The 26,709-nt window shown below is 42.5% G+C and overlaps 1 protein-coding gene across 1 annotated transcript in view; it reads left to right on the top strand.

Annotated features, from left to right (window-relative positions):
- Positions 1-26,709, top strand: part of SLC6A15 (solute carrier family 6 member 15) — a 778,634-nt gene that overhangs the window by 443,469 nt on the left and 308,456 nt on the right. The window contains exon 6 of the mRNA XM_069629318.1: positions 15,690-15,800. Coding sequence (XP_069485419.1) covers positions 15,690-15,800 — 111 coding nt within the window. The remainder of the gene's footprint in view (positions 1-15,689; positions 15,801-26,709) is intronic.

The following is a 26,709-nucleotide window of genomic DNA, read 5'->3' as shown; positions in this document are numbered from 1 at the left end:
GGACTGCCCCTGGGCAGGACAAGGACTGATATGCAAATGGATATTTCCCATCTGTGAAAGGCACAGTGAGTAAAAGCAGTGGCTGCGAACTCTCAAGTGGTTAATAACCACTGAACAGGTTATCATGTCTGTTCTTGCGAGAGAGGGGCGCCCGCTACCTTTGTTAAACTATTTGTTAAGGAACCTGGGATTGGTAACCCTAGGTCTCCTGGGGGCAACCAGACGTGGTCTCACTCTCACTGTGCTTAGAGAGGCATCAGCTTCACCTCACTGATGATCCCCAACAAGGGTGAAACACGTGTATGGGGTTGCTGGTGGTACTCTCGTTCAGATTGGAATTGCCATTGTATTTCGGTGCTGGACTGCCCCTGGGCAGGACAAGGACTGATATGCAAATGGATATTTCCCATCTGTGAAAGGCACAGTGAGTAAAAGCAGTGGCTGCGAACTCTCAAGTGGTTAATAACCACTGAACAGGTTATCATGTCTGTTCTTGCGAGAGAGGGGCGCCCGCTACCTTTGTTAAACTTGTTGTATACATAGATGACATCTTAGTATACTCTTCATCTGAACAAGACCATGTGAAACATGTTCGTGCTGTATTAGAAAAACTACGTCAGCATAAATTATATGCAAAATTGGAAAAGTGCATTTTTGATACTTCAGAAGTCAAATTCCTTGGATTTATCCTGACCCCAAATGGAGTTCAAATGTATTCACGAAAGGTGGATGCAATCCTCCAGTGGCCCTCACCTACCTCGATTAAAGGGGTACAGAGTATGCTTGGATTTGCAATTTTTTAACGCAGATTCATTCCTGATTTTTCACATCTTGTACACCCCATCACAGCTCTTTTGCGGAAGAATAAGCGCTTCCAGTGGACCAAAGAAACAGAAAAGGCCTTTCAAGACCTAAAACAGAAATTCACTTCAGCTCCTGTTTTAAAGCACCCACGCCCTGAACTTCCATACGTGGTTGCAACAGATGCATCCAGCTTAGCCATGGGAGCTGTCCTTTCCCAAAAGGATCCTGAGACTGGTGAACTTCACCCGGTGGCATTCTGGTCACGGAAATGTTCAGCACCTGAGTTAAACTATGCAGTTACCGACAAGGAATTACTGGCCATCAAGTCTGCGTTCAAGGCCTGGCGGCATTATCTTCTCAGAGCTTGACACACCATCACCGTAATCACGGATCACAGGAACTTACAATATTTAAGGACAGCCAAGGCTCAATCGTCATGCCAACTTAGATGGGCCTTATTTTTTGCGGAATATGATTTTGTGATAACTTACCGACCTGGTTGTCGAAATGGCAAATCAGATGCTTTATCTCGTATTGGAATGGGAGAAGCATATTCAAATCCAGAACCTGTAACCATAATCTCAGAGAGAAGAATTCTTGGAATAACTACTCTACAGACTCTGGACGACGTCCATAAAGAGATTCAGCAGCTTTTCGACCCTGCAGCCTTACAAAGCTGGTTAAAGAAAGGCAAAGATTATTCAGTCATCAATCACCTACCATACTATCAAGGACGTCTTTACCTACCAAGTAAAGAACTACAAGACCATGTTATCTCCAATTATCATGAGTCTTTGGTAGAAGGGCATCCTGGGATCGCTAAAACCAAGGCCAAGATCAAAAGACAATTCTGGTGGCCTACTAGGCGGAAAGACATTAAGTCATTTGTACTGTCTTGCAGTATTTGTGCCCAAAATAAGACCCAGAAGAAGAAACCAGCAGGTCTATTACAACCTTTGGACATTCTACCTTCGCTTTGGCATACCTTATCCCTTGACTTCATTACTGACCTTCCCCCATGTAATGGGTACAACACCATCCTAGTAATAGTGGATCTTTTTTCCAAAATGGCTCATTTCATTCCATTAAAGGGTCTACCTTCAGCCTCGACCTTGGCCAAAGAATTTCTAGAACATATTGTCCGAATACACGGATTCCCCTCCGTACTGGTTTCAGACCCGGGAAGTCAGTTCATTTCTCAATTTTGGAGGAAATGCTGTCAATTGGCCCAAATCGATGTAAGACTATCAACCAGCCACCATCCTCAAACCGATGCTCAAACTGAGAGGACCAATCAAACACTATAACAATATCTACGGTGCATGTTACATCAAACCGAAGGCAATTGGAAGGAAATTTTGTGGATATCGGAGTATGCCTACAACAACTCATTGCACTCAGGAACAGGACAAAGTCCATTTTACACTATATATGGACGGCATCCTCGAACCTCTGAACTCGACCCCCTCAACAATTGGAGATGCCCGCCGTGAGCAAACTACATGCCGCTATAACACAGGCTTTTAAAAGAGCAACTGAACACCTGAAACAGGCTAAAGAGAGATACAAGAAAACCGCAGATCAACATAGAAGCGAAGCTCCGAAATACCAGATAGGAGACCGAGTTTGGCTAGCTTCAAGACACATACCTTTAAAGGGGACTCACACCTTTAACCCCAAGTATTTGGGACCTTACACTATTAAAGCCATTATTAATCCCATGGCTGTCAGATTGGAGTTACCGTCAAATATGCAAATTCATCCAGTCTTTCATGTTTCACTTTTAACGCCAGTACAGTCAGGGACAAGACTAAACAAACCACCTAATCCCATCCTAATAGACGGAGAACTAGAATTTGAAGTTAAAAATATTATGGACTCAAAAATAGTCAAATCAAGACTTTTTTATCTGATTGACTGGAAAGGTTATGGTCCACAAGAAAGGTCATGGGAACCAAGTGACAATATTCATGCACCTCGACTGGTGAAAAGGTTCCACCAGAATTTCCCTGACAAGCCGGGGCCAGTAAGGAGAACCGCCTTAGGAGGGCCTTGGGGGAAAGTGCTGTCACGATGCCTGCCCCCAGACATCCGGAACAGATCCATCTATCCAGGGAACAGGCATCCACGAAGACCCAGGAATTCCCAAAACCCCGTCTAAAGGCTATATGGGTTCAGTCCTGGCGCTGTAGGTGCCACGCTCATATTGCCATCTTTAAACTGTGCAGGTCATCCTGCAAAGAACTCACGTACAGGCCATCATGAGGCCATGAAGGGACTACTTTCCTTTAGGAACTATTTTACTACTTGGGTGTGGTACTGGAACTCTTTACCTGGGAACTACTTTTTTGATGCTATTTAAACCACGCCCAAAAAGCAGCACACACTTCACGTTATTCTGCATCTCAGCAGCGTAACACTCACCGTGTCTGCAGTCCAGTATTCAGTCTACAGCTACACCCGTTTGTGTCCGGAGCCGATCCAGAGAAAAGGAAAGAAGAAGAGAAGGTTAGAACAGGAGGATTCCCATTTGGTCATCATCTTCTCCTGGAGCAGCCGCACCTGTGAGAAAGGGAAAAAACATTTAAAAACAACCGCGTCGCATTGCCAGCTGCAGCTCCGCGCCATACTCACCTATCATTAGAGCATCTTCACGACCCAGTGCAGTGCCCGTTGAATCGCTGCTCGCAACATCAGCATCTGAAAAAACAAGAACAAACAAAAGGTGAGCAGGGTTCCGCCAAAGGCATTCACTTACTTACCGCAAAATACTTACTTGGCATATTACCGCTCGAGGCAGCACTGGTCACCGTTCTACGCTCTACAGTTTCGCAAAGGCGCCACACCTGCAACGAAGATAGAGAACTATGGGTTAATCGCACTTGGAACAATATTACTTGCTAAACAGTGCTTGGTGCAAACTGACTCTTACCAAGGCGCTACCTTCATCCATCGAGGTGAACTCGCTCCTCGGACCACGCTGCATTGGGAAAGGTATGAAAGGAGCATGAGTGAATAAACAGACATTTGAACTCTAAAAGAACTATACATTTGGTTTACACACAACTTACTTCAGAGTCATTATTTGTCTGGAACTCTGCCAAATACCTTCGGATCAGTGAAGTAACTGATGTTCTACGTGCCCCTAAACTCCAAACGCAGGATGGAGAGTTCATCCTTCCTAACTATAAGGTGAGACTTTACGAAGGGGAATACTAGAAGTTTTCGGGAAGATAGTGTTAGTGTTAACCCCTCTACCACGGGTGGCTAATTCCCTTTACTGCTTCTAGGAAAATCCTCTTGCGGGCCAGGCAGACGAAACTGAGTGGGCAAGTGCAGTCGATCATTACTTCGCTACAAGTCACACTGGTGGAGACCACAGCAGTCCAGCTTCGTTCGGCGCCCCCGTGGAATCCAGGTGAGCGTGACACAGTGTCAGCAGAGAAAAGAATAAATAGAAATGGAATGGAGAATTGAAATGACAGCAGAAGAAAGAAGTGAGATCAAAGAGCCGAAGAACTCAGCAATGGAAATTAGTGGAGGATTGAGACAGAGGAAGGTTAGGAGGGAAAGAAAATGAGAAAGAACGAAGACAGTGTTCAGAGCAATAGGTTGGGAGAACAGTGACTGAAGCAGAAATAGGGATAGTGAAGAAAATAAAGTTGAAGGAGGATCTTGATATATGGAAAGGTTGTGTAGGTATTTGTAGAAGCAAATAGGAATGAAGAATAAAAAGGAGCGGAACAGTGGCAAAATAGAAGAAAGATGGAGATTGAAGTTACTTAGAAGAAACAGAGGTGCGGTTGAGGGCAGAGAATAGAGAGGATAAGATCAAGGTCATCGCAAAAAGTGCAAACAGGGCCAGGAGGACTATACATGATAATGAAAGTAAGAGAGGGGCAGGAGAAAGCACAGTAGTGGTATTCAAAGATGAGAAATTGTAACAGTCTAACGGAGGGGGTGAAGAAGCAGTGGACACAGTAGACCAAATACCAGCACTCCAGAGGGGTGGTGTGTGTGGGAAAAGAATGACTGGGCAGAGGAAAGCATGGCAGAGATGCCAGTATTGGATGGAGACAGCCACATGTCTGTAAAACAGAGAAAATGAAACTAAAAATGAGAAAACATTTCTAGAACAGAGTGAGCTTTGCTTTTGAGGGAATAAGAGTTCTCAAGAGAAGCATTATAGGGGAATAGATAAGATTATATGTATTGCGTGAAGAGAAATAGTTCGTCTGGGACCACGGTTGAAATGGTGGCATAAGGGGGTGTGAAAAGGAGGGGAGACAGACCTAAACTGTTGGGATGTGGTTATAAAAATGGCAGTAATAATACATAAAGCAAGGATCCCTGATGGTAGCAGGATGCAGTGTTTGCAGAGACAAAAGTCTGGAAGATGTGAGGGTGCAGACTGGTAGGGGAGAAATGAAACACAGCATAGTGGCGGCAGAGTAGAGCTGCTACCAGCTGCGGACAGTAATTGACAGCACAGTCTTCACCTTTGCAACAGGAGAGATATCACTTCTGATGTAGGTGTACAGGTACGTGGGGGTGTGGCTAGCATCCAAGGGGCAGATGGAGAATGGTAGCATTCCACAGGGGAGCTGGGGCACGCTATGGTGGTGAAACACTGAAACGCTGGAAGGTACAGGACAGTCCTGCCCTCGTCAGCTGGTAAAACAGGTGGCACACAATCCAGGAGAAAGCCGGGGTACAGAGTTCCTGAGGTTAATTTTTAATCCCAGTTTCTCTCCCACTTGATGTGATATCATCTTGGCGATTTTTACATTAACCAGTCATAATATTCAGAAACATCATATTCCTCACCTGTGATCAGGTTTCTAATCATTTTGTCAGATTTATTTGACTTGGACGAATCCAATGCTTTAAGGCTGATTTCGGCATTAGATGTGATATTTGTGTTACAGATTTATAGGTATTACACTTTGCTACTTTCACATAAAAATTATATTTTAATCTTAGAGTAACGGGCTTGCTGGTACAGATGCCAGGATATATGAATCAGTAACGTGTGATGCTTCTGAACAAAAATATCTTCATTTGTCTTATTCTCATAATTAAACAATGATCAAAAAGTATATTTTTACATTCAGCTGAAAGAGATTTTTGTCCTGAACAATAAAAAATTACATTTCCTTCAAAATGTATAAAAAGAAATATGATTCTGTATGTACAATGTGCAGTTTTTTGTTACTATTTGCAAAATATTAAATGTCATCCATGGACATACGATATCAGTTCTTTTGCGTCTCAGAGGTAGGGCATTTCTGACACAAAGACCTGGTTGTCATGGCAGAAATCTTTTGAAATCCACTTGCTTCTAGCTATTCGTTGACCCATCTCCGTGCCCCTTGAGTGATTACAGCCACTTCCTATCACTTTGGCCAGACTCCAAGGCCCTCATTACATGTTTCCGAGAAAAATGGCGGTAATTCCAGCATGCCAGTAGTACTGTTTCCGACATATTCTAGGTTGCACGCATACCCCACTGCCAGAAACAGTAGTACTGTTGCACCAGAATTACTGGTGAAGAGACAAAATGGCAGTGTTTCTGGCAGAAATATGCCCGAAACGACGATACCAGCACCCAAACTGCCAGATTCACTAGTGCTGTTATATCCAAAGCTGGAATTTCCGGCATCCGAATTAGCGGCAGTGGAAAAACATTATCGCAGGAACAGGAAGCTCTGCGGATGCCATTTTGAAAATCGAAATCCAATTACAATCACCAACTTCCTGCTACAATCTACCAAATCTGAGACTGCAGACATGGCAGGAAGTGGAAAATCCAGAGTCCCTGAGGTCTCACGGTGATGTCATCTTTGATGTCCTGGATGTTAGTCTTAGCAGTGCATGGTGGTGGTGTGAGGTATGGTTGCTTAGCTTACAAAAATTGGTGAATTTCTGGGGGGTATAGGCGCCCTGATGCCTGTGGGCTATGGCGTGGTAGAAATAAGTAAATAAATACATACAAATAAATAAACATCCCTTTAACAAAGTGGGACAATGCTGTGGTGTCTTTATAACATAGTTTTAAGACCCCTTTTTGGCATTTCTCAAAATTCTAATTTCCTCCATTGGGAATTACAGTCAACAGAATCAAAAGCTTTTTCTAAATCGAGAAAAGATACATATAGATATCATCCCCTTGCCTTGCAGTACTTCTCTATTGTAGCGTTAATTGTGAAATAGTAATCTATTGTGCTGCATCCACTTCTGAAGCCAGCCTAATAGGAACTCAGCATTGAGTTGTCACACGCCCATTCTTCTATTCTGAACACAAAACATTTGTGAAGATTGTATATGATACATCCAGAAGAGAAATGGGTCTATAGAAATGAGGGTCGTTAATTTGGCCCTTTGTGAATATCGGCACCGTCAGGCTGTGAACTCTGGGTATCTACCATAAGGGCCTGGGCATTTCCCTCCTTTGGTGGAGGCTATTTCCATCTTAATCTTGACTTGCGAGAAAACAATATTACTTATAAAAACATATTTTCCTCGTGTAAACATCCCAGAGAGTACATCCCAAAGTAGCTCCTGGTATTATACCATCCATTTGTCCGATGGTATTGAGTTACAGTGTTCCCAATGTTCGCCATCATGCGCCCTTGCCACCAGTTTCCAGACCAGTTTGATGTTATCTGTGGCAACAGCATCCTCTAGTAATTACCACTGTTTTATAACAAACTCTTCTTTTTTTAGTTTTGAGCAGTTTCTTATATTTTAATGTAGCATAATGCCTCTGGCCTGGATTATACGTTTGAATCTGTGTTCAGATTTATTGTTTTCCATTCTCTGGTGCTTGTAAAGCCATGGGGCGTCTGGGGCATACTAGTTCCATTAATTTCTCATTACTTGGTTTGTAACGAATTCAGTTTCCTTGCATGGCCTTGACTTATAATGTTTTATTTATTTATTTTATTTATTTATTACATTTGATTACACACCCACACCCGGGGGGGTGACGGCATAGGTTACAGGTTTACATGAAAGCTTTCTGGTTACAAAGGAAAGAGTTATCATGTATTAACAGGAAACAACATGGTAGTTACAAGCAAATATTGGTAAACATTAATGTAGGCTTACAGTTATTTAGCAGAACAAATCGGTATAATACAGACATGTTAGAATTTGAATAGCCAGGTTTTTAGTAATTTCTTGAAATGGGTATGCGAAGGCTTGTTGCTTATGTTAGGGGGAAGTGAATTCCAGATTCTGGGAGCTGCAACAGGGAAGCTGGAGCTACCTGTTCTTGAGTTCATGAAGCGGGGGATGACTAAGGGTGCTGGAATTGGATCTTAGGGTCCCGGTTGGCGTTTTGCGCGTGAGATATTGGTTAAGATAGATGGGGGCGTTTTAGGTGATGCATTTAAAAGTGGCGCTAAGTGTTGTAAGTAATGAATTGTCTTTATTGCTCTGATAACTTATTCCTAATTCTAATAGAAAATGGTCCCTCTCCAATTTGCTTGAAACCTCAAACATCCAGATATTCAACTAAAGGAATCATCTACCATTACATAGTTGATTACTGACTACTGACTGTTTAACATTCTGCCAACGGTGTCCGATTTGGGGTTGGTATCCAACCTACGTGGGATATGAAAGGGAGGCATAGTGCGACAAGTAGACACTGACACTAGATTACAAGTTTGTTTCAAAACCTTAATTTGAATATCTTTAATGGGTGGTTGGGAGAACTCCTAGCTTGCCCTAATACTAAAATGGGATTAATCTCAACCATAAACTAAAGAAAACACAATCCTGGCCTATGCTAAGAAAACCTAATGCCTGCCCTTAATCTAATATAACAAATGAGTGAAGGGATATGTATTGGGTCCAAACAAAATCAGTGTGAAAAACAACTGTCAGTGTGGCTGAGCAACCATCTCTCCCCAAGTGTTCCATCACATGGAAAGGTGGCACACTTGGCTTGGGTGGCACACTCTGGCTCCAGACACACAGATGAACTTCAAATTTGTGTGCCAGGGTCTGCTTGGCCTACCACTATCAAGTTTCTTTTTATGGCAGTTCACCAAAATGACCACAGTTCACAATCACGGCTCAGCTTCTTCTCCAGAAGTACAATGTCAATGAGGTCTCCCTCTGCCAGATTCGGACCTTTATATCACAGTTCATGGGGTTCCCTTCCCCAAGCTTTGTGTTACTTTCACTAGGCTCCCCTCTGTTGGGCTCAAGCCTCTCTTTTACTTTCCTTTCTGTCGATGACTTTCAAATGTGCAAGGATTTTTCTATGACCTCTGCATGACCACTTAGACCTTCTTCTTGCTTTTCCCTTGTAACACAAAAGATCCTTCATTATTTATAACTTTTCAAACATACAAAAAGAAAGTTTAACAAAATCTTCACCAAATACCACTTTCTTGCAATGCTTTCTGGTACTTGGATTTCTTCACCAAATGACACTTTCTTGCAATGCCTTCCAGTACTTTCAGTTTTCACTCTCAGGATCCTCTCAGTCAGGCACATGCCTTGTTTCCCACTTTCTTCATGTATTTCTTGTTTGCACGATATCATAAAAACCTTCAATTGTACCTCTTCTTACGGTATGACCACTTTGCTACTTGGTATCGCGCTGCTCCTTTAATCACAAACAAGAGTCTTTTATCACTTCCCTCACAGTTGCCATCTTACGTGCAACCTTCACTTGCCACTTTATTGCTGCTACAATCTTAATTTCACATGGACCCATCTTTCTGGGCATTCATTTCACTTACCGGCTGTGTACTCCTTGTTTCTGTTTGCGGCTCTGCTCCTGGAGTAAAGATTTGTAGTTCACAGCTTGTGTCTTGCCTCCCCAACTCTGTCGTTCACCCGAGAGGGTAGCTGATAACGAGGAGACACTATACAAGCCTTCTTTTTTTTCAATCAGCCTTTCATCTACAACCTTCAGGATTATGGGGAGGTGATGACCTCTTACATGGATCTTGAGGGCTTCTCTCACCCTTGCTTCCATCCCTTGGTCTGTCGTCCTTCTCCACCTGGTTTGACGCAGCACTGGAAGTACTGCTTCATTGCATGTATCACATTATTGAGAGTGTGTCCCAGTGCTCCACCTTTTATTTGTGTGGGGTGAGTTAATGAGTGTCAGGTGTATGCAATTGTGGTCAATTACCTGACCATATTAACGGGACATGTCAAGTGTAATGTATGAGTGTTAATCTTTTTCCTTTTAGACCTCCTCTTCCACAGCTCAGTATTTGTGTAGGAAAGGCGGGGGGCTGGGATGTTGAAATAACCTAACAAATAGGATGGGATCAGGTTATTGAAAATGGAGGGATACCGCGTCTCACCATTAGATGCCTCACCTTCACTCCCCGACAGGTGATCCTCCTGCACTAGTCCACCCCCAGGGTATGTATCCAAAGGAGATGGCCATGCCCTGGCCACCTGAGCAAGAGAACCCTAGGACTAGACAGTGAGACACCCTCTATCTATGCCATCTCAGTATCTTCTGCCGGATTTAGGCAGAGCTTAACATTCAAATTGTCCATTATGATTGTATCCAGTGATACCCTGTAGGGGGACCCTGTATATCCTTTGATGTTATACAATGACAGCCGGATTTGCAAGGGTTATAGATGTAAAAAAAAACAGCTTACTGTGGTTCTCTTCATAGAGAGGTGTATCAGATATTCTGAATTCTTTCAACATTGAATGAAATTGGCTTGCTTACCAAAGTTTCCAGACCTCCCTTACTGCATCCCCTCTTACTTTCAATTGCATTTAGATAGTAACTGTTGAATCCCTGAACTGTAAACTCAAGCCCTTTTTCTTGTAAATTAAAAATGTTTAACTGAAATACATCTGCCAATCATCATCCCAAGCCTTGTTTTTAAATTGATATGTATTCCACAAAACAATGTTCACGGTAATGGCATACAGCCTTGAATTCCCACCCATTCACCCAACCCTCCACACCTCAGAATTAGTTAGACTAAAAAGATTGTGGTTTTTGGTATTATATTCTCTGTTATACCTAATAAGAGTCCCCTTTGAAGGCATTACCCTAGAATTCCCTGAGTAGTCCCTTCCCTTTGGTGGCAACATGTATAGATAATCCCTTATAATCAAAGATCCCTCCTCACAATTGTAGCGTGCATCTGAATTTATTTTATCAAACCAGGAATCATGTGAATGGCATTTTTTTCATTTAACATCCAAACATATCATAATTCCCCTTTTCCCAAGTTCCTCCCTGCATTGAATTAGACATGAATGGAATTGTGGATTGCAAAAACCAAACCTAACCATACATCCACCACAATACATACAGTCAGATAAACTTTGCGTACATGTAAAGTTTTTAAATAAGTGATCCCCAGGACCTCCCGTATCACCAATATCAAAGTCTTCTTATATGGATCTCTTTTCCAATGGGTCATCCATTTAAACATGCAAATCATGTTCGATTTCTTCCATTCAATTAGATAACCATCGTCTGTGAGTCTACTCTTTGGTATTCTTTTATCAGACTATAACTGTGATCACTCAGGGGAAGAGGAACTTCTGCAAGTGTTTCTTGAGATGTAAGATCAACTATAGCACATTTAGTTCTAGCAACTTCTTGAGAAGAACTTTCTAATTGAATCTTCTGAGCATTAACCTTAACTTGAACCTTATGGTGAACACATGTTAACCCAATCTTAGAATAGATACTCTTAAGGCTTTCTTCTTTAGAATTGACCCTCTGTCTTAATTCCCCTGCATAGGGGATTGTGAAACCTCCAATTAGGAGACCTGATAGGTCTATTTGTCTTCCACGGGACACAGTTCCTAAAGACAGATCATTCTCTCTGCAAATCAGGTGGACCTTTAACAGCTGAGGCTCCACACTACTGATCATAAGAGGACCTTAAAGGAATACTAAGTTATCAGTGATTCCCAGACTTTTAGTAAGACATAGCTTTAGAAGTTCATTCTCTTCCCTCATGTCCTGGACCATTTTCTTTAGTTAGGTCCTCAAGTTGTGTAAGCCTTATAGCCAAGCTTGTGTTTCCCTATGACACAATGTTGACAACCTGGCTGCTTCCATGTATGTAGTGATCGTTCTGGTTGCCTGGTTTTCCTGTGGCATTGAAAAAACTGTCATTCCCTAAGGGATGCTCCATGTCTACATTTCCTACATTTCTAGTTCTGCCTCACCAATGATTGGTACGGGACCAGCCCAGTCACTCCCACATGGGATCAAAACCTCATCTGGTATATAGCAATCCATTGGAGGTGTTATGATCTTTGATATTGTGGGAATAATTAAATATTTGCTAGTGTCCTTCGACACAGGTAATGTTTCGCATTCAGTGGTCGGGGCAGTTCCCATGGGGATGCCTTGGGGGATTGGGCGTAAGTGCACTGGGTGAATTGTGGGTTTTCTTCAAGTTCTTCCAACCCTGCTGACCCTTTTTCTCTACCTTCATTGCTTTTTCTTGATGCTGACTTAGGCAGTTCTCCTCGTATAACCGATCATTTGAATGCTCCAATGTTTCTAAGATTGATCTGTTAAAATGTCCAGCCTGGGATGGCGTTAACGACTTTTGTCCCATTGATATAGCATTTGGTTGCATTTGTTGCAAACCGGGAATACCTGCTGCTACTCCGGTGAGTTATTTCCTCTCCATAGATTAGGTTGATTCTTCTGGCTTATCAATATTGCTCTCGGCTGTCTGTACTAGACATTAAAGGGGAACCTTCCTCCAACACCCTTCCTGCTCCCACTATCATGTGTGTGATGTTTTCTACATAACGGTTAGGGGGAGATTGGGTCTGGATCATTGAGAGAAGTTCTAAATTTTATACGGCTTCCACAACCCTTACTCCATCTGGCTTCTTTGCTCTTTTTTTGTTTGTTGGATGTTACCATCCCCCTCTTCATCTGAAACATTAGGTTGTTGAACTGGCTGGATTCACAAATCCCATTGAATTGTTTACTGCAATTTCACTGATTTAGTCAAGATTCCTCTGCTTGCCTTGTTTCGGGACTTTGAAGTATCTAACCCTTTTTCAACTACTTGAAATCATGGCAAATAGACCAGGACAATTGTCAGTATGCTTTGGTGAGATGTGTTAAGATTTAAGCAGGTGTTATTGAATTCCATAGTGAGACATATGGACTGAGTCAAAGAGAATTGATATATCAGTAAAGGCTAGAATGGCTGGATCATACTGGTGAGGCTAGGGCTTAATACCAGTTATCTGATCATTACACTAAACTTACTGTACCCAATGTTGTTATTCTGCAAATGTAATAACTCTACGCGGTCTCGAACATGCTTTGGTCCCACTACTGCTTCCTGGTTGTCTTCACTTCTCCATTTGCCAGTATGTCTGTTTATTTTTAAAACCCCTCTTCATAAGAACATTTGTTTTCCCAATGGAAGGGGAAGCGGTAGGGGTAGGTTAGTAGATTTGTTATTTTATCTTACCTCTGACCTTAGAGGTCCTGATTAGTAAACCCTCCTAGGCTCGCCTCGTAGAAGTTTGGATTGCAACCCCACTGAATGCAGGGAGGGCAGGTCATCAACCGACAACCTTTGTGTGATCCCCTAGCATAATGTGGCTTGCTGGCATTATTCAGATTTTCAGGTCACCTTCGAGCTACTAGCAGTCCATCAGCGTACGTCAGATGAGGCAGAGCTGATGCATGTGGAAACCTGAGAGGGGAATATCCTCCCAAACCACCACACCCGATAACTCTAACCTCAGTGCTCACCCCCTCACAGTGCACACATCTCTTTTGGCTTGTTTCCCAGTGTCCACACATGCTCGGATGGTGCTCACAGGCTGAAGGAAAGATACTTCTTATGTCAAACCACACCTCCCGCTACGAGGTTATGAGACCACTTCCAACGCTCATCCATATGAGCATGGTACAAGCAACATCTGCATGCTTGTCTGAGATACTAGGCTCATGCATCAGATTAAAGGATAACCAACAGAGTCAGCTTTATTGTTGTCTTGTAAGAAAAGAAGAAAAAAAAACAGCAAACCTTAATCTATCTGGACCACTGACAAGACTAGCATTCTGAAAATATCACTAGGCCTTCTGGCAGAAACAAACTGACTACTGCCTAGAAAATGCACCCTTTCATTCATGAAAAATACTTTCATGATATCCACTTCTGGTTCCTGCATCATATGATTACTTCTCGTCTCACGCTTCCAACCAAAGGTTGCAGGCATCCCTCCCGGTGTAAAGACATCATTGCTCTGAAACCAGTCCACGGGTCTTACCAGATTTGTCCAGTTCATATAGTTTCATTGGCTGAAAAGACCTTGGCCTGAACTCTTTCTGAACCTCAATTTTCCCAGGCTTACCCAGTCCACATGCTTGAAAGTCTGTTGTGAAACAACAAATGATAAAGCAAATTCGAATACTGTATCTGAACCCCACAAAGTCTGCTAGTCGGGAAACATTATCTAGGGCTTCTCTAACGTAATATCAATAGGGATTGTGGCCTAAACCTTATGTTTATTTTTGTATTCTTTATTTGATCTACTTTTCTTTATCCCTCACACATACTTCTGTCGTAGTGGGTGCTGAAATATACAGCCACATTTTTTCCTATTCTCCATTCTTTACATTGGTTGTCATTCAAGGCCAATATTTGCTTTATGTTGTGCTAACTTGCCTTCAAGACAGTATGGCTTCAGTTGACTTCCTTTAGTGTTGGTGAATTTGTGTTTTCTGGCAGCAACAAAACTTTGATACACTTTGACATTCCCCAACTCAAGACAGTGTTCATTTCTAAATGTGATTTTCTTATATGATTTCTCATTTTTGAAATGCTCTTCTGGTTCATCTGCATCTTGCACTATCAGGCCCTGCCTTTCGCAAGGATCTTTATCTTTCCACTCAAACAAGTTGCTGATTACAGATGTCAATGTTCCTGGTGCTCTTTATTATCTGCCTGTATTGCCATCGTGTTTGCTTTATTTTCTTTCCTTTTCTGTTGTATGCTATGCCATTCATGTAAACAGCATGGACATGTTTTCTTACATTGACATTGCATTTTTTACTGCAGTGATGGGAAAAGGCAACACGATCAGAGTTATGGTGCGGATAATCTGGGCTGCATTGGTGCAGCAAGTATGGATATGTTTTCTTAAAATGGCAAGACGTGTTTTACATAAATTGTGGGTAAAGTCAATATGATGACAATTCTTAAGTGGGCATACTGACCTACATTGGTGCTGCTAGTATGGGTATGTTTTTTTTTCAGTGGCATAGACTGTTGTTCACTGGCATTATATGCAAAGTCAACAAGAGTGTGTTCTTATGTTGGGATACTGGCAGATATATGCACAACCAGCATATACATGTTTTCTTATATTGTTACTGGCATTATGGTCAAAGCAAACCTGAGTATGTTCTCATGTGGCATTCCCTGCATATATTGCTGCAGCCAGCATGCACATACTTGGGCATAGCCATCATGAACATGTTTTTACATTAGCAGAATACAGGCATATGTTGTAGGCAAAGACATCAAGGAAGTTTCTCACCTGTTACTCTACAAAACGGCTTGTAGGCTGTTTGTCTTAAAGATGAATAGACACTACTGTGAAGCTGTTCAAAGGGGCTTCTGATTGGATAGTGTTCATTCACATGTATTCTTCATCTCAGGTTTTTAGTATTCCAATGGTACTTCCAAATGTATACCAGCCTGTAGTAAAGAATCACTGTGTCATTATATATAACCTGCTGCAAATAAGCTATTTAAAAATGATACCCACGTCCTTATACGAAATGTGTTTAAATAAAGTGACTCAATAAGTCGAAATGAATTGAGTTGAAGAATGTATGCAAATGTTCTTAGTTTCTTTTGCATTTTCATCTTTTGCAGATCATGTACTTCAGTTCCCTCTTCCCATATGTGGTCTTGATATGCTTTTTAGTCAGAGGACTTCTTTTAAATGGTGCAGTGGACGGGATTCGACACATGTTCACCCCAAAGGTATGTCATTCAATTACTATTGAATTAGATGTATATGAGGCAAACATGTTGATGGATATGCACCACACTACTGTTACACAAAAAGTAATCTCAAATTGCACAAGTAGAATACATCAATTATTTGTTTTCCTGGCAAAACACAACTGTAGTCTGTGTGCTTGTGTGTGTGTTTGTCAATTCATCCTTTGGAGCTATTTGGATTGTTTCCATGACTGTTTCTGCTTCTCTGGCTAGTGTGCAAATCATGTCATGATTCAGCATGGATGAAATTTCCAGCAACAAACCTGAATCACCTATTTTTGGGTGATTCTTCAAAAGTGATGCTCGGATGAACTTTTGGAAATATCCATCTGTCATTTGCCTACGTGGCTTAAATGATTAAACATGGATGGAGCTCCCAGTTTGTCTCTGGAAGCATCTGAAAACTTCCTGAAAGGAAGTCATTGCAGGATGTGTAGGGATATTTAGGGTACTTGCAGGAAAAAGGGTAGGGAGAAGTAGAGAGTGATTGTGACATGGTCAGAGAGAGAGATACATGTATTGTTATTTTTGATTATGCAGCACTTTGAGACAGTTTTTGTGATTTGGAGTGGGTGAACACACGGACCATCTGCAGAGATTTGGTTCTAAAATGACCCATCCACACTTCAAGTCTGAACCTGCACTGTGCAACACCCCTTTTCTTAAGGTATTACTCAATTTGACTGCAGAGATTTACCCGCAACCAATTTGGACGATTTATTTGAGGCCGTTTTGACCGCACAAATATGTGGGGCTGGGTTTGGGTTTATAAATCATATAGGGGCTCTGGGGAGGTGTGGGGGTTCTCCATGCAGTCAACACATCCCAAGAAGAACCAGTCAAATTGGCTGTGGGCAAAAAAATTCAAACAGATCACACAGATCCTTTCTGAAAGCCTAGCAAACCTACAAACCAACAGGAATTTAATCTGAACTGATATAGGGGGACCAACGTCCTTCAGGAGATAAGTGACCTCTGTGAGGAGTCAGAAATAAAAACCAGATACAAGTTGTTATGCTTTTGGTTAAAGATTTTTATTAACTCGAATGTGTTGGAAAAATGCCTCTCTGATCCTGCTGTGCTCTAGTACCTTGAAGCGTCTCTTGTGCTAGATGGATTACCAATAAAGATCTCAGTCCATATAACTGGACAGACTCAAAGAAATCAGACCTAGTTCTTGTCTAAACACTTGTATCGGGACACAATTTTTTAAATTCAATACTTTTTTCAACAACAGGCTTTCTGAACAAGGTCACATTTTGGTTGGGAGTGATAGACATTTTTCAGCTCTGTAAATTAATAAACTACTTTATTCTCAATTTTTGGCAGACATCAGACTGATGCTTGCATACTCACATACAAATTGATTACACAGAGGTTTTATACATCAATATGCATCATCTATGACATCATCATTCGTGGCAAACTGTAAAACATATTGATGGGAGGGATTGGTTAAGGGAACATATCCACCTATAGAAAACATAAAGATTAGTACACCATTGGCTGACCCTTAACTGTAGGCCACACGTCAAACTACCTTTAAACACCTAAACACGTATAATACTGATTATAGCGGACAAAATGGCAATAGATTGTTCTATGCAACATTGTATAGCAGATTGCCCATAGACCCACTGATTGGTTGACATTCTCACCCAACATGGGACTTTCGGCTTGTTAGCAAAACATAAGCAAAATAAAACCCAGGTGCTTGAGTCACATCAGATTACTCCCTATTTTCCCAATTAATCGATCATCTCTCTTCAGTCGGGCCATGAGCCAAAGTTTTCCATCTGAAGTTGACCTTGTAGCCTGCTGTTCTGGGACATTCAAGGGAGCGGAAGCAGATCACGATCTTCATCTGAAGCTTAATGAATAGCCCTTCTTTTCAACTTTTAGATCACATGTGAAGAGACCACAAATTTGGCCATTTCAACCTCTTATTTACTGCTATTTGATTTAATTATACTGAGTATCATTGCTTGCCTTGGCCTCTGTAGACTTGCTCACTCCATTTTATATAGATTGTATACACTTTTAATTGTCCAATGTCTGACTCTTGCAGATGTTTTCTTCTTCTTTAATCTAAGTGGAATATGTCTTAAGTCCATGGCTTACCCGTCTGCCTCCCTTTGTGCCTTGAAATTGTTGCTTAATTATAGCATTGTTGATCCCAGGCCAACATAGACTCCTCTTTATTTTGCACACAAAACTGTTCTACCAGTGTCTCCTGACTCTGCAACCCTGGTCTGTCTCTGAGGTAGCTGGATTGAATCTTAACACGAGCAGGCGTCCATTTTCCAATTATGGCCATCCAAGCCAGGTAATATATTCCTGTATAGCAAGCTTCTATATGTCTTATCTACCTTTCGTTACTGCGTATTTGCATTTATTGATCAGAAAGTTACTTCATCTTCTTTTGAATACATGATTACTCTTTTATTTCGTATATGGTTCTCTTGTTGCTTCAGTTACATCGTCACTCTTAAGTATTTTCATATTGTTTCAGTATGTCTTCGTACATCTTCTTTATGAAATCACTCTACCCTCATCTGATTTCACTTATCGTTCCATGATGTCCAATGGTGCGTGCTGACACATTTCCACACAACATCCTCCCACTCTTTCAGTACAAGTATACATTCGATATGGTTGTCTGAGTGCATATTATCTCTCATACACTTGATGCGGTATAGGAACAACACATGGAGTTCCATATAGGGCTCTTCTCCTACTGTTGCAATATGATGGCTGTGAGGGGGCAGGAGTTACGGAAAATGTGTCCAACTGCTCCTCTACACTGCTCTAAGTGGAGTTTGCCTAGCTAAAACAAAAAAAGAAACTGAGCAGACCCTCCAGAAAATTGCGGCATGAAATGGAAAATATTGCGGCACAAAAAAGAAAAAAATTGCGGCACCCAACTAAGTTTTTTGCGGCATTTTCTAACGTTGAAAAATATATCATTTAACATCTTTTTTAGCCTAAAACCAAGTAATTGCAAGGCTTTTGTTAGTGAGGAACAAAATGTGTTCTGTCTGGCTGCGCTCTGTAGGACAGCCAGGTCGAGTCACCACAGCCTAACATTTTGGATTGTGGTGGGGGAAGGGGGATACAGCCTGATGAGCTCCAAGGAAATGGTGCTGTGCCACTACTTCCAGCAGACAAGTGGAAAGCAAATAAACAGATAGGCTTGAATTCAAAAGTGTAACCCTGGTTGAAGCCCATAGGTTTGCTTTTCGCTTGTCCTATGACCCCAGGAGAGAGGGGGAACAACTCTACACTTCTCCATGGAAGGAATCCATGAGGCCAAGACACAGGGGCAATGCAGTGGCAGTAACTGCAAGCCCATAATACCTAGCCAAACAATGAACTCTCTTGGGTGGTCATAATTCCTTGGTTATGCCACCCACACATGGTGACTAAACACACCCACAAACAGAAATGAAACATCACAACACTACCAGGGGTCAAGTCCTACAAATTAAAGTGGGGGAGGGAACTCATTAACAAATGCAATGGCATGTGATGTCATCAGAAATTAGCATATCAAGGTGAAATGTGCATATATCATTAAATTGGCTTTGCATAACCACCAAAATTGCACAGGACGAATGGCATTTGCCTTTCATAAATTTTAACACCCAATTATGTGCGTAATTGGTGTCATACAGCCCAGCCTTGATTCAAGGCTGGGCTGCATGATACAAACGCTCGTAGCTGTATTCGTTTTCAAATTGCTTTACAATTGGTATCATGCAGCCCATGATACCAATTGTAAAGCAATTTGAAATTAATACAGCTACGAGAGTCTTCAATTGGTATTATGCAGCCCAGCCTTGAGGCTGGGCTGCATGATACCAATTGTAGACGAGCGTCAGGAAGCATTAAGTTTATGCTTTCTTTTCCGGCGCTCGACAGGAAAGTAATTTACTTTCCTGTTGAGCACCGGGAATGAAAACAGTCCAGTGGCCTCTTTGGGTGCTCTGAGTTGGGGGCAGATGAGTGGACAGGCCAGTGCTTACCTGGCTAGCTTCACCAACTGTCAGCTCGGGCACTCAATGAGCCTTGGAGGTGCCTGGGGTCACAGCCAAATGCTGTGCATCTCCCAGGCCTGCGTGCCCCTCCCCCAATCCTGGGCCTGCAACGCAGAGCCGAGGTGTTAACCCTCAAGCTGCTGCAATCAGCAGCCAGCTGTGTTCGCTCTAAATCATTAAATGAGCGCGAAAAAAGACACACTAAGCTAACGTGTCTTTTTTGCGCTCATTTAATGATTTATAGCGGCAATTGCGGGAAATGGCAAATTTTGCGATTTTTTTGCAAATCGCAAAATCGCCATAAGCTGGATGGTCTGACTGAGGATCATTCTTTGTTAGTTTGTCAGAAATCAACAGCTGTCCTTGTGTCCAAAGGTTATTTCCTGACCCTCACACCACAAAAAAAATAATAAAGTGGAAAGGGAAATGTCTTTAACCTGGTATTTGCAAAAAAAGTGTTCTTAAATAAAAATAGATTAGCTCCAATGGAAATGTTCTCTAAAATGGGAAAGTCCTTATATCCAGAAGGGGGCTGCCTTACCCTGGATTCTTCAATGCTATCACACATGTCTCTGCGTCTAACAGTTCTTTGTGTCTTTCTTGGCCCACAACAATCCTGTTAGATAAAAGGCTGTTCAGTCTTGTAAGTTCTTCTTTAACAAAAGTTCCTACTTTTAACACAAGTTCCTTCTTTGTTTAACAAACACTGCTTCTCATTTACACTCCTTGTAGGTTTGAAATGTGCCTGTTATATTCCCCTTCCAGGACTCTGTATGCACTTCCAAATGTCTGGTTTACTCTCCTGCCAGGACTTCTTTTGCATTCACAACTGCTGGTGTCTGCTTGCCACAACTTCTCATATATTATGGTTGCTCTTTATATCCAAGTAGCATATACCTTACATAGGTATAGGTGCTTTCTTCACTGTTCTTTTAAGCTTTCCCTGCATTTGTTTTCATTTCCATTTGTGGTTCGGGTTGGCACTCTGCCCTTTTGATGTACAAACAACCTGCTTGTTCTTTTACATTCCGTAACTGCACAATGTTAAAATTCTCTTTGCTGTGGTTGTCGAAACACCCCAGGGTCCGCACTCTGCTCGGGTGGCCTCACCAGCTCTGTGTAACATCTTCAGTCCTGCTCACATTTTTGTGGTCCAACTTCGCCACTTGCTTCCCACTCTGGGCTGCTGTAACATCTCTCCAGCTTCTCTTCTGGCTCTCATCTGCGTGCTGGCTTCCCTTCAGCTCCTGGTAAGGACACCGCTGCTTCTCTCGGGTGCCGGACACCCAGGAATCCTCTAATGGTTCCTGGCATCTCCACGGCATGCCTTGCTCGAACCATGTTAATTTCCTTCTCTCTGGCAACCTCCTTTTCTCCACTACTCTGACTCGTGGCTTCAGCTTCCACACACCAGAAGTTCCTCCAGCTTCTGTACACAGACTTGTGCCTCCGGCTTCTGTACGTCTTCAATTGAGATACCACATCTTCTCTCAAGCTCTCTCTCATAGTTCAGTTTCCCTTTTCAAAGGTTCTGCAAACAGGAGTTTTCACCAAACAACTAGCACACTCATTAAGCTTGACGCTCCTGCTGCTCTGTATCAATTCCTTCATCCTCCTTGTCTCAGTACTTAGGTGGTTGTGGGAACTAAAGTCCCCTGGCCTGACATTAACTGATGACTTAGGTGATAGTGGGAATTTAAGTCCATTGATGGTTTCTAAGGCATAGTACTTGAAGAGTCTTTCTCAATGATGCTGTAGGGAAGATCAGTTCTACATGACAGAAAACTGGAACCAGAAAGGGTTTTCTTGGAACTTTTACTCTTAAAGTTATGATGGGAGTTTAGCCTAAAGAGTGTTGGGAAAAGGTTTCTTTATTTTCATAATAGGGGGGAACCAATGCATGGAAATAGGCCATTATGGTATAGTGGAACTTTGTGTCTTCCTGATGGGAAATTGGGGGAAACTGCACCTTATCCAATTAATCCATGTAATCTCCCTGCTGGCTGTCCCCTCCCATGTGATCCTCCTTCATATAGCCACCCACAGGGTCAGGATCGGGTAGCGCCTGTCCTCCCCTGGCCACATGGGAGGAGGACTCCATTGTATTCATCAGACCTCTTATTGACTGCACTAATTAGAGAAATTAACTGAGCAGGCCCGGATGGGCTAGACCAACAACATTAATAAATACATTTGATCAACTACCCATTAACTCCATGCAGGTTGTGAAACCTAGGGTGGTTGATCTTTTTGATTTGGATCATTTTGAGTTAGTTCCCAATCCTCTACTCCCGCTTGAACCCTCCATTTTGGTAACAGCTTCTACGGCATCATATATAGAAAATTATGGCACACCTAAATAACTCCCTTCTCTGCATTTGACCTTGCCTCTACCTCATTTAGTATCTGCTCCCGAACAGTCTCAGAAGTGGAAAATCTCCCGAGAGGCACCAGGGGTTTCAGCGAATTTGGAGAAGGCTTGTGGGAAAGATTTAAAAGAATCGAAGCCGGTGTCACCATAGCTTAAGTCTAAATCAGGTGGTGCTTCTCACCCCCTGGCAATAGTAGAAAAAGTGCAATTGACCCCTTTGTCTGAATTGCAGCAACGTAAGGTGCCAGAAGGTCCAGAATAGGTAGAATACGAGAAAAGTAATCCAAGCAACTTTACAGTCATATCCTTGTCATACCTCCACCAAAAGTGATGCAAGGAGTCCCAAGGGAAGACTGGCAATGACTGATTTGACCACACAATCCATAGGGGGTAGAAATGAGGAGGGGCAACCTCTTCACCCCCTACTATGCTCCTTCTTTCCTTCAAAGGTGCCACGCATTGGAAACCAGCTGGCTTGGGAATTAATGGCAGCAGGGGGCCAAAGCTTTATTTATATACATTTTTCAACATCAGGTTAAAGTGGCCTCACACCAAGATCACCTTCAAAGGAAAAAACATACAACGCCATAGAATTCAAAGATTCCATTCTTTTGGAAAGCTGGATCTTGCTGGAACAACGAGTTGGGGTAAGCAGCACACATACAACTGTTGAATCAAAGAAGGGCAACAGTACCCCACTGAAACAACCAGGAGGTGGTGACATTGCCAGAAGGTATAATTAACTGCACAACAAACTGCAAATGCTAGAGAATTAAAGAAATCCTTTGAAGGAAGACACCTTTAAGAAAAAAAAGCAATTTTTAAATTCAATTTTTATTTTATTTGAATTTGTAAAGTGCGCTACAGCCCAAAGGCATCGAAGCGCTGTTGTAAGATATTGTATTGTTTAATATAGAAAGAATACTTGGTTCCTGGAGTTGCTCAGGGTCACATGGAGCATTAACTTAGTTCAGAGGGAGAGAATCTCTGTAATGTATTTACATTACATCAGGTGAACAATACAGTACAGAAAATACATTACAGATTTCAGATCATACATTAGTATAATTTACAGATTTCAGATTATACATTAGTATACACCCGAGCAAGAGTTGCTATGCTATACAAATAACATAGTTTTAATTGCTTTGTGAAAGACTGATTGTAAATCAATCCTCCTAATGTAAGGTGGCATGGTGTTCCAATGAGTTACGGCCATGGTTTGGAAGCTTGTGCCTCCCGCGCAAACTCTCTGGGTCTTAGGGATGGCAATTCTATCGGTGTAAACTGCTCTAATAAGTCTGACTGAGAGAGGATTGGTAATTCTTTGGGCAAGCTAGAGAGTTTATGGACACATTTATGAGTGAGGGCAAGAGTTTTAAAGATGGTCCTTTCTTTGATGGGGAGCCAGTGGACCTGTTTTCTGGTTTCAGAGATATGATCCCTTTTGGAGATACCCGTGGCGGCCCTAAGGGTATTGTTTTGTACTATTTGGAGCTTGGAGATATTCTTTCCAGCGGTCCCTACAAAGAGGGCATTGCAATAGTCCAATCAGGGTCCTATTATTGCGCTTGCAATAGTGAGACAGTTCTGTTTTGAGAGAAAGGGTCTGGCTGTATTAAGCAATTTCAAATTGTATGCTGAAGTACAGGCAATGGCGTTGACCTGTCTGTCCATAGTAAGATTGGAGTCCAAGAATATACCCACGATTTTGACAGCCTGAGATACCTTGATTGGTGTGGTATCAATCAGGAAGGAGCTATATTGTTTGGCCAGTCTTCCAATAGTAGTAGGGAGTCCAATAAACAGAAGTTCGGTTTTCTCAGTATTGAGGCAAAGCCAGTTTTCTGCCATCCAACTTTGGATAGTTGAGTATATAGAATTGAGGGTGTTCAAGTCGGACTTGTAATCACCAGTAAGGGGCGTAAGCACCTGCGTATCATCCGCATAATTGATGTATGAGATGCCCAGTGCGTCCAAGATGATGAACAGTGGCCTCGCGAATAGGTTATACGGGCTAGGCGCGATGCAGGAACCTTGTGGGATGCTACATTTTATGTAACTTGGGTTTGCACAGGCTGAGTCAGAGAAGACTTTCATAACCCTTTCCTGAAGAAACAAGGATATCCAAGCACAAGCTTTAGGGGAGAAATTTTCAGCAGAGGAGAGTTGGTGGCAGATTGTGATATGATCAACCAGGTCAAACGCTGCGGATAAATCAAGGAGCGAAAAAAGCACAGGTTTGACTGCATCACAGAAGTGATCCAATTGATTTTTTACATCTAACAATGCAGTTTCGGGGCCATGACCTGGACGGGAGCCTGACTGCCAGAGGCCAAGAAGCTGTTTAGCTTCCAGGAATGCTTTGGATTTGCAGACAGGCTGCCTTATCGAGGATTTTTCAAAGGAATGGAACTGTAGTGGTAGGTCTATAGTTCCCTGGGACCTTAGGGTCAAGCAAGAGTTTCTTAAGGAGAGGGCATACCCAAGCTTCTTTAAGACCAGTTGGGACATGGCCCGAGTGGAAGGATGCATTAATGAAAGCTCTGATGAAAGGGGCCATGGTGGGGGCACAATCTTTGATAAGCTGCACAGGGCAGGTATCCCCTTTACAATGGCAAGGTTTAATGGATTTGAGGAGGGCAATGACTTCAGGTTCACTCATTTCCTTGAAGGTGAATGATGGGGGTCCCTCAGATCCATGTTCAACAGACTTGCTACTGTGTAGGTTAGCAATTTGTCAGGTGATGGCCTGTTGATGTACGAGAATTTTACTTTGTAAGGTGTTAAGTTTATCCAGCATAGAAGCTTGGATATCATTACATCAGTGTTCATCCTTGAGGAGGATCTGCGGAGGGGTTATGGGGGTTTTCAACTCCCTAAAAATGGCAAAGATTTCTTTGGTCCCTGATTTGGCCTTGGCTATCGTCTTATTATATGATGCAGATTTAGCTTTAACATTGGCCGCCTTGTATTCTTTGGAAATACTTTTAAAAGCCACCTTGGAGGCATCATTAGGTTTAGCTTTCCAGGTGGACAATGCTGTCTTCTTTTTGGCATGTACCTCTAGAAGGTCCTGGGAGAACCATGCATTGGAGGGCTTGGACCGCTTAGCTTTCCTTAGGGTGAGGGGAGTAATGGCATCAACCGCTTGAGAGATGACAGATTTAAATGCACTAAAAATAATTTCTGGGTCCTTAGAGAAGGGGGGCTGAAGGGCAGGCAGCATGAGGCATGGAGTGAGCCTCTCCTTCGTGAGCTGACAAGAGCTTCTAGTGAATACCTGCGGGCATGGATTCACTTGCTTCAATGACCTCTTCATGATGTTTAGGTCAAATTGAATGGAATGATGGTCAGACCATGGAATGGGAGACATGTCTGTAACCAGGACAGAACAGTTATGATGGGCCACCCAGTCGAGGGTGTGGCCCTTCATATTGATTGGCTCAGAGATGGACTGACTGAACTGTAGGGTGGATAGGGCTTTGTTAATTGCTGCTGCTTGGGAGTCATTAGGGTCATACAGACGTAAATTAAGATCACCCAAGAGCATGGATCTGCTAGTTTGTTTCAGGTTATCTGAAAGGGTATAAATCAAGACTTATTGGAAGTCCAGGGCTGACCCTGGTGGTCGATAGACTACAAGGAGTGTGGCAGTACAGTTAGAGGAAGCATTACGTGCAGGGCCGGATGTTTCACTCAGCCAGGTTTCACACAGTATCAGTGGGTCAATGTTACCCTTGATAATGAAGTCATGAACGTCCATGCATGGCATGGGCTGGGAGGGGACGGGCATTAATTAGGGCACATGTAAAGGTTGTGATGGCAGTTGGTATGGCTTTCACACAATGTTAGGCAAAGGCAGATCATTAGTATTAGACCCTAGCACAGGGGTAGCAATAACTACTCTGTTAGGCAAAAGCAAATCACATTTAGGTGGCAGTGACACCAAGGAGTCAATAGCAGCAATACTGGGCAGAGGCAGGTCACAGTTAATGTAAACAGGGACAGTGGAACTCTCTTTAGCAGATTCAGGAAGATGCAGATCACATGTCACATTAGCACATGCAGGCACGATAAGTATGGACGTGTTTAACATGGGGCTAGGAAGATTTGTAGTACCAAGTGCAATGAGGTTCACTTTTGGCTTAATGTCTGCAGTCCTGATGTATGTCAAGATGGGAGTGCGAAATGAGTCTCGGAACACTGTGGACTGACTGCTGAATAGTGCTGACGATCCATCGCCCAGACAAACTCAGAAAAGAATGGAAGGGAGGAAACGGTTTGGGTTAAGATGGTGAGTGGAGACTTGCAGCCTTCCCCAAGTATTTGGACATCTATCCATATCTCTAATCCCATTGCTACTCCTTGTGCCCTGGGTGGGGTGGAAGATCGGGTCTCACTTAACGCGGATGTAAAAAAGATGCTGGTGGGTCTGGGATACATTCTAGCACTGTGGCTACCTTATTAATAACTATGG

This window comes from Ambystoma mexicanum, chromosome 12 (assembly GCF_040938575.1).
Source record: "Ambystoma mexicanum isolate Mex_15411 chromosome 12, UKY_AmexF1_1, whole genome shotgun sequence".
In the NCBI taxonomy this organism is placed as follows: Eukaryota; Metazoa; Chordata; class Amphibia; order Caudata; family Ambystomatidae; genus Ambystoma; species Ambystoma mexicanum.
This window is presented reverse-complemented; position numbering and strand designations above follow the sequence as displayed.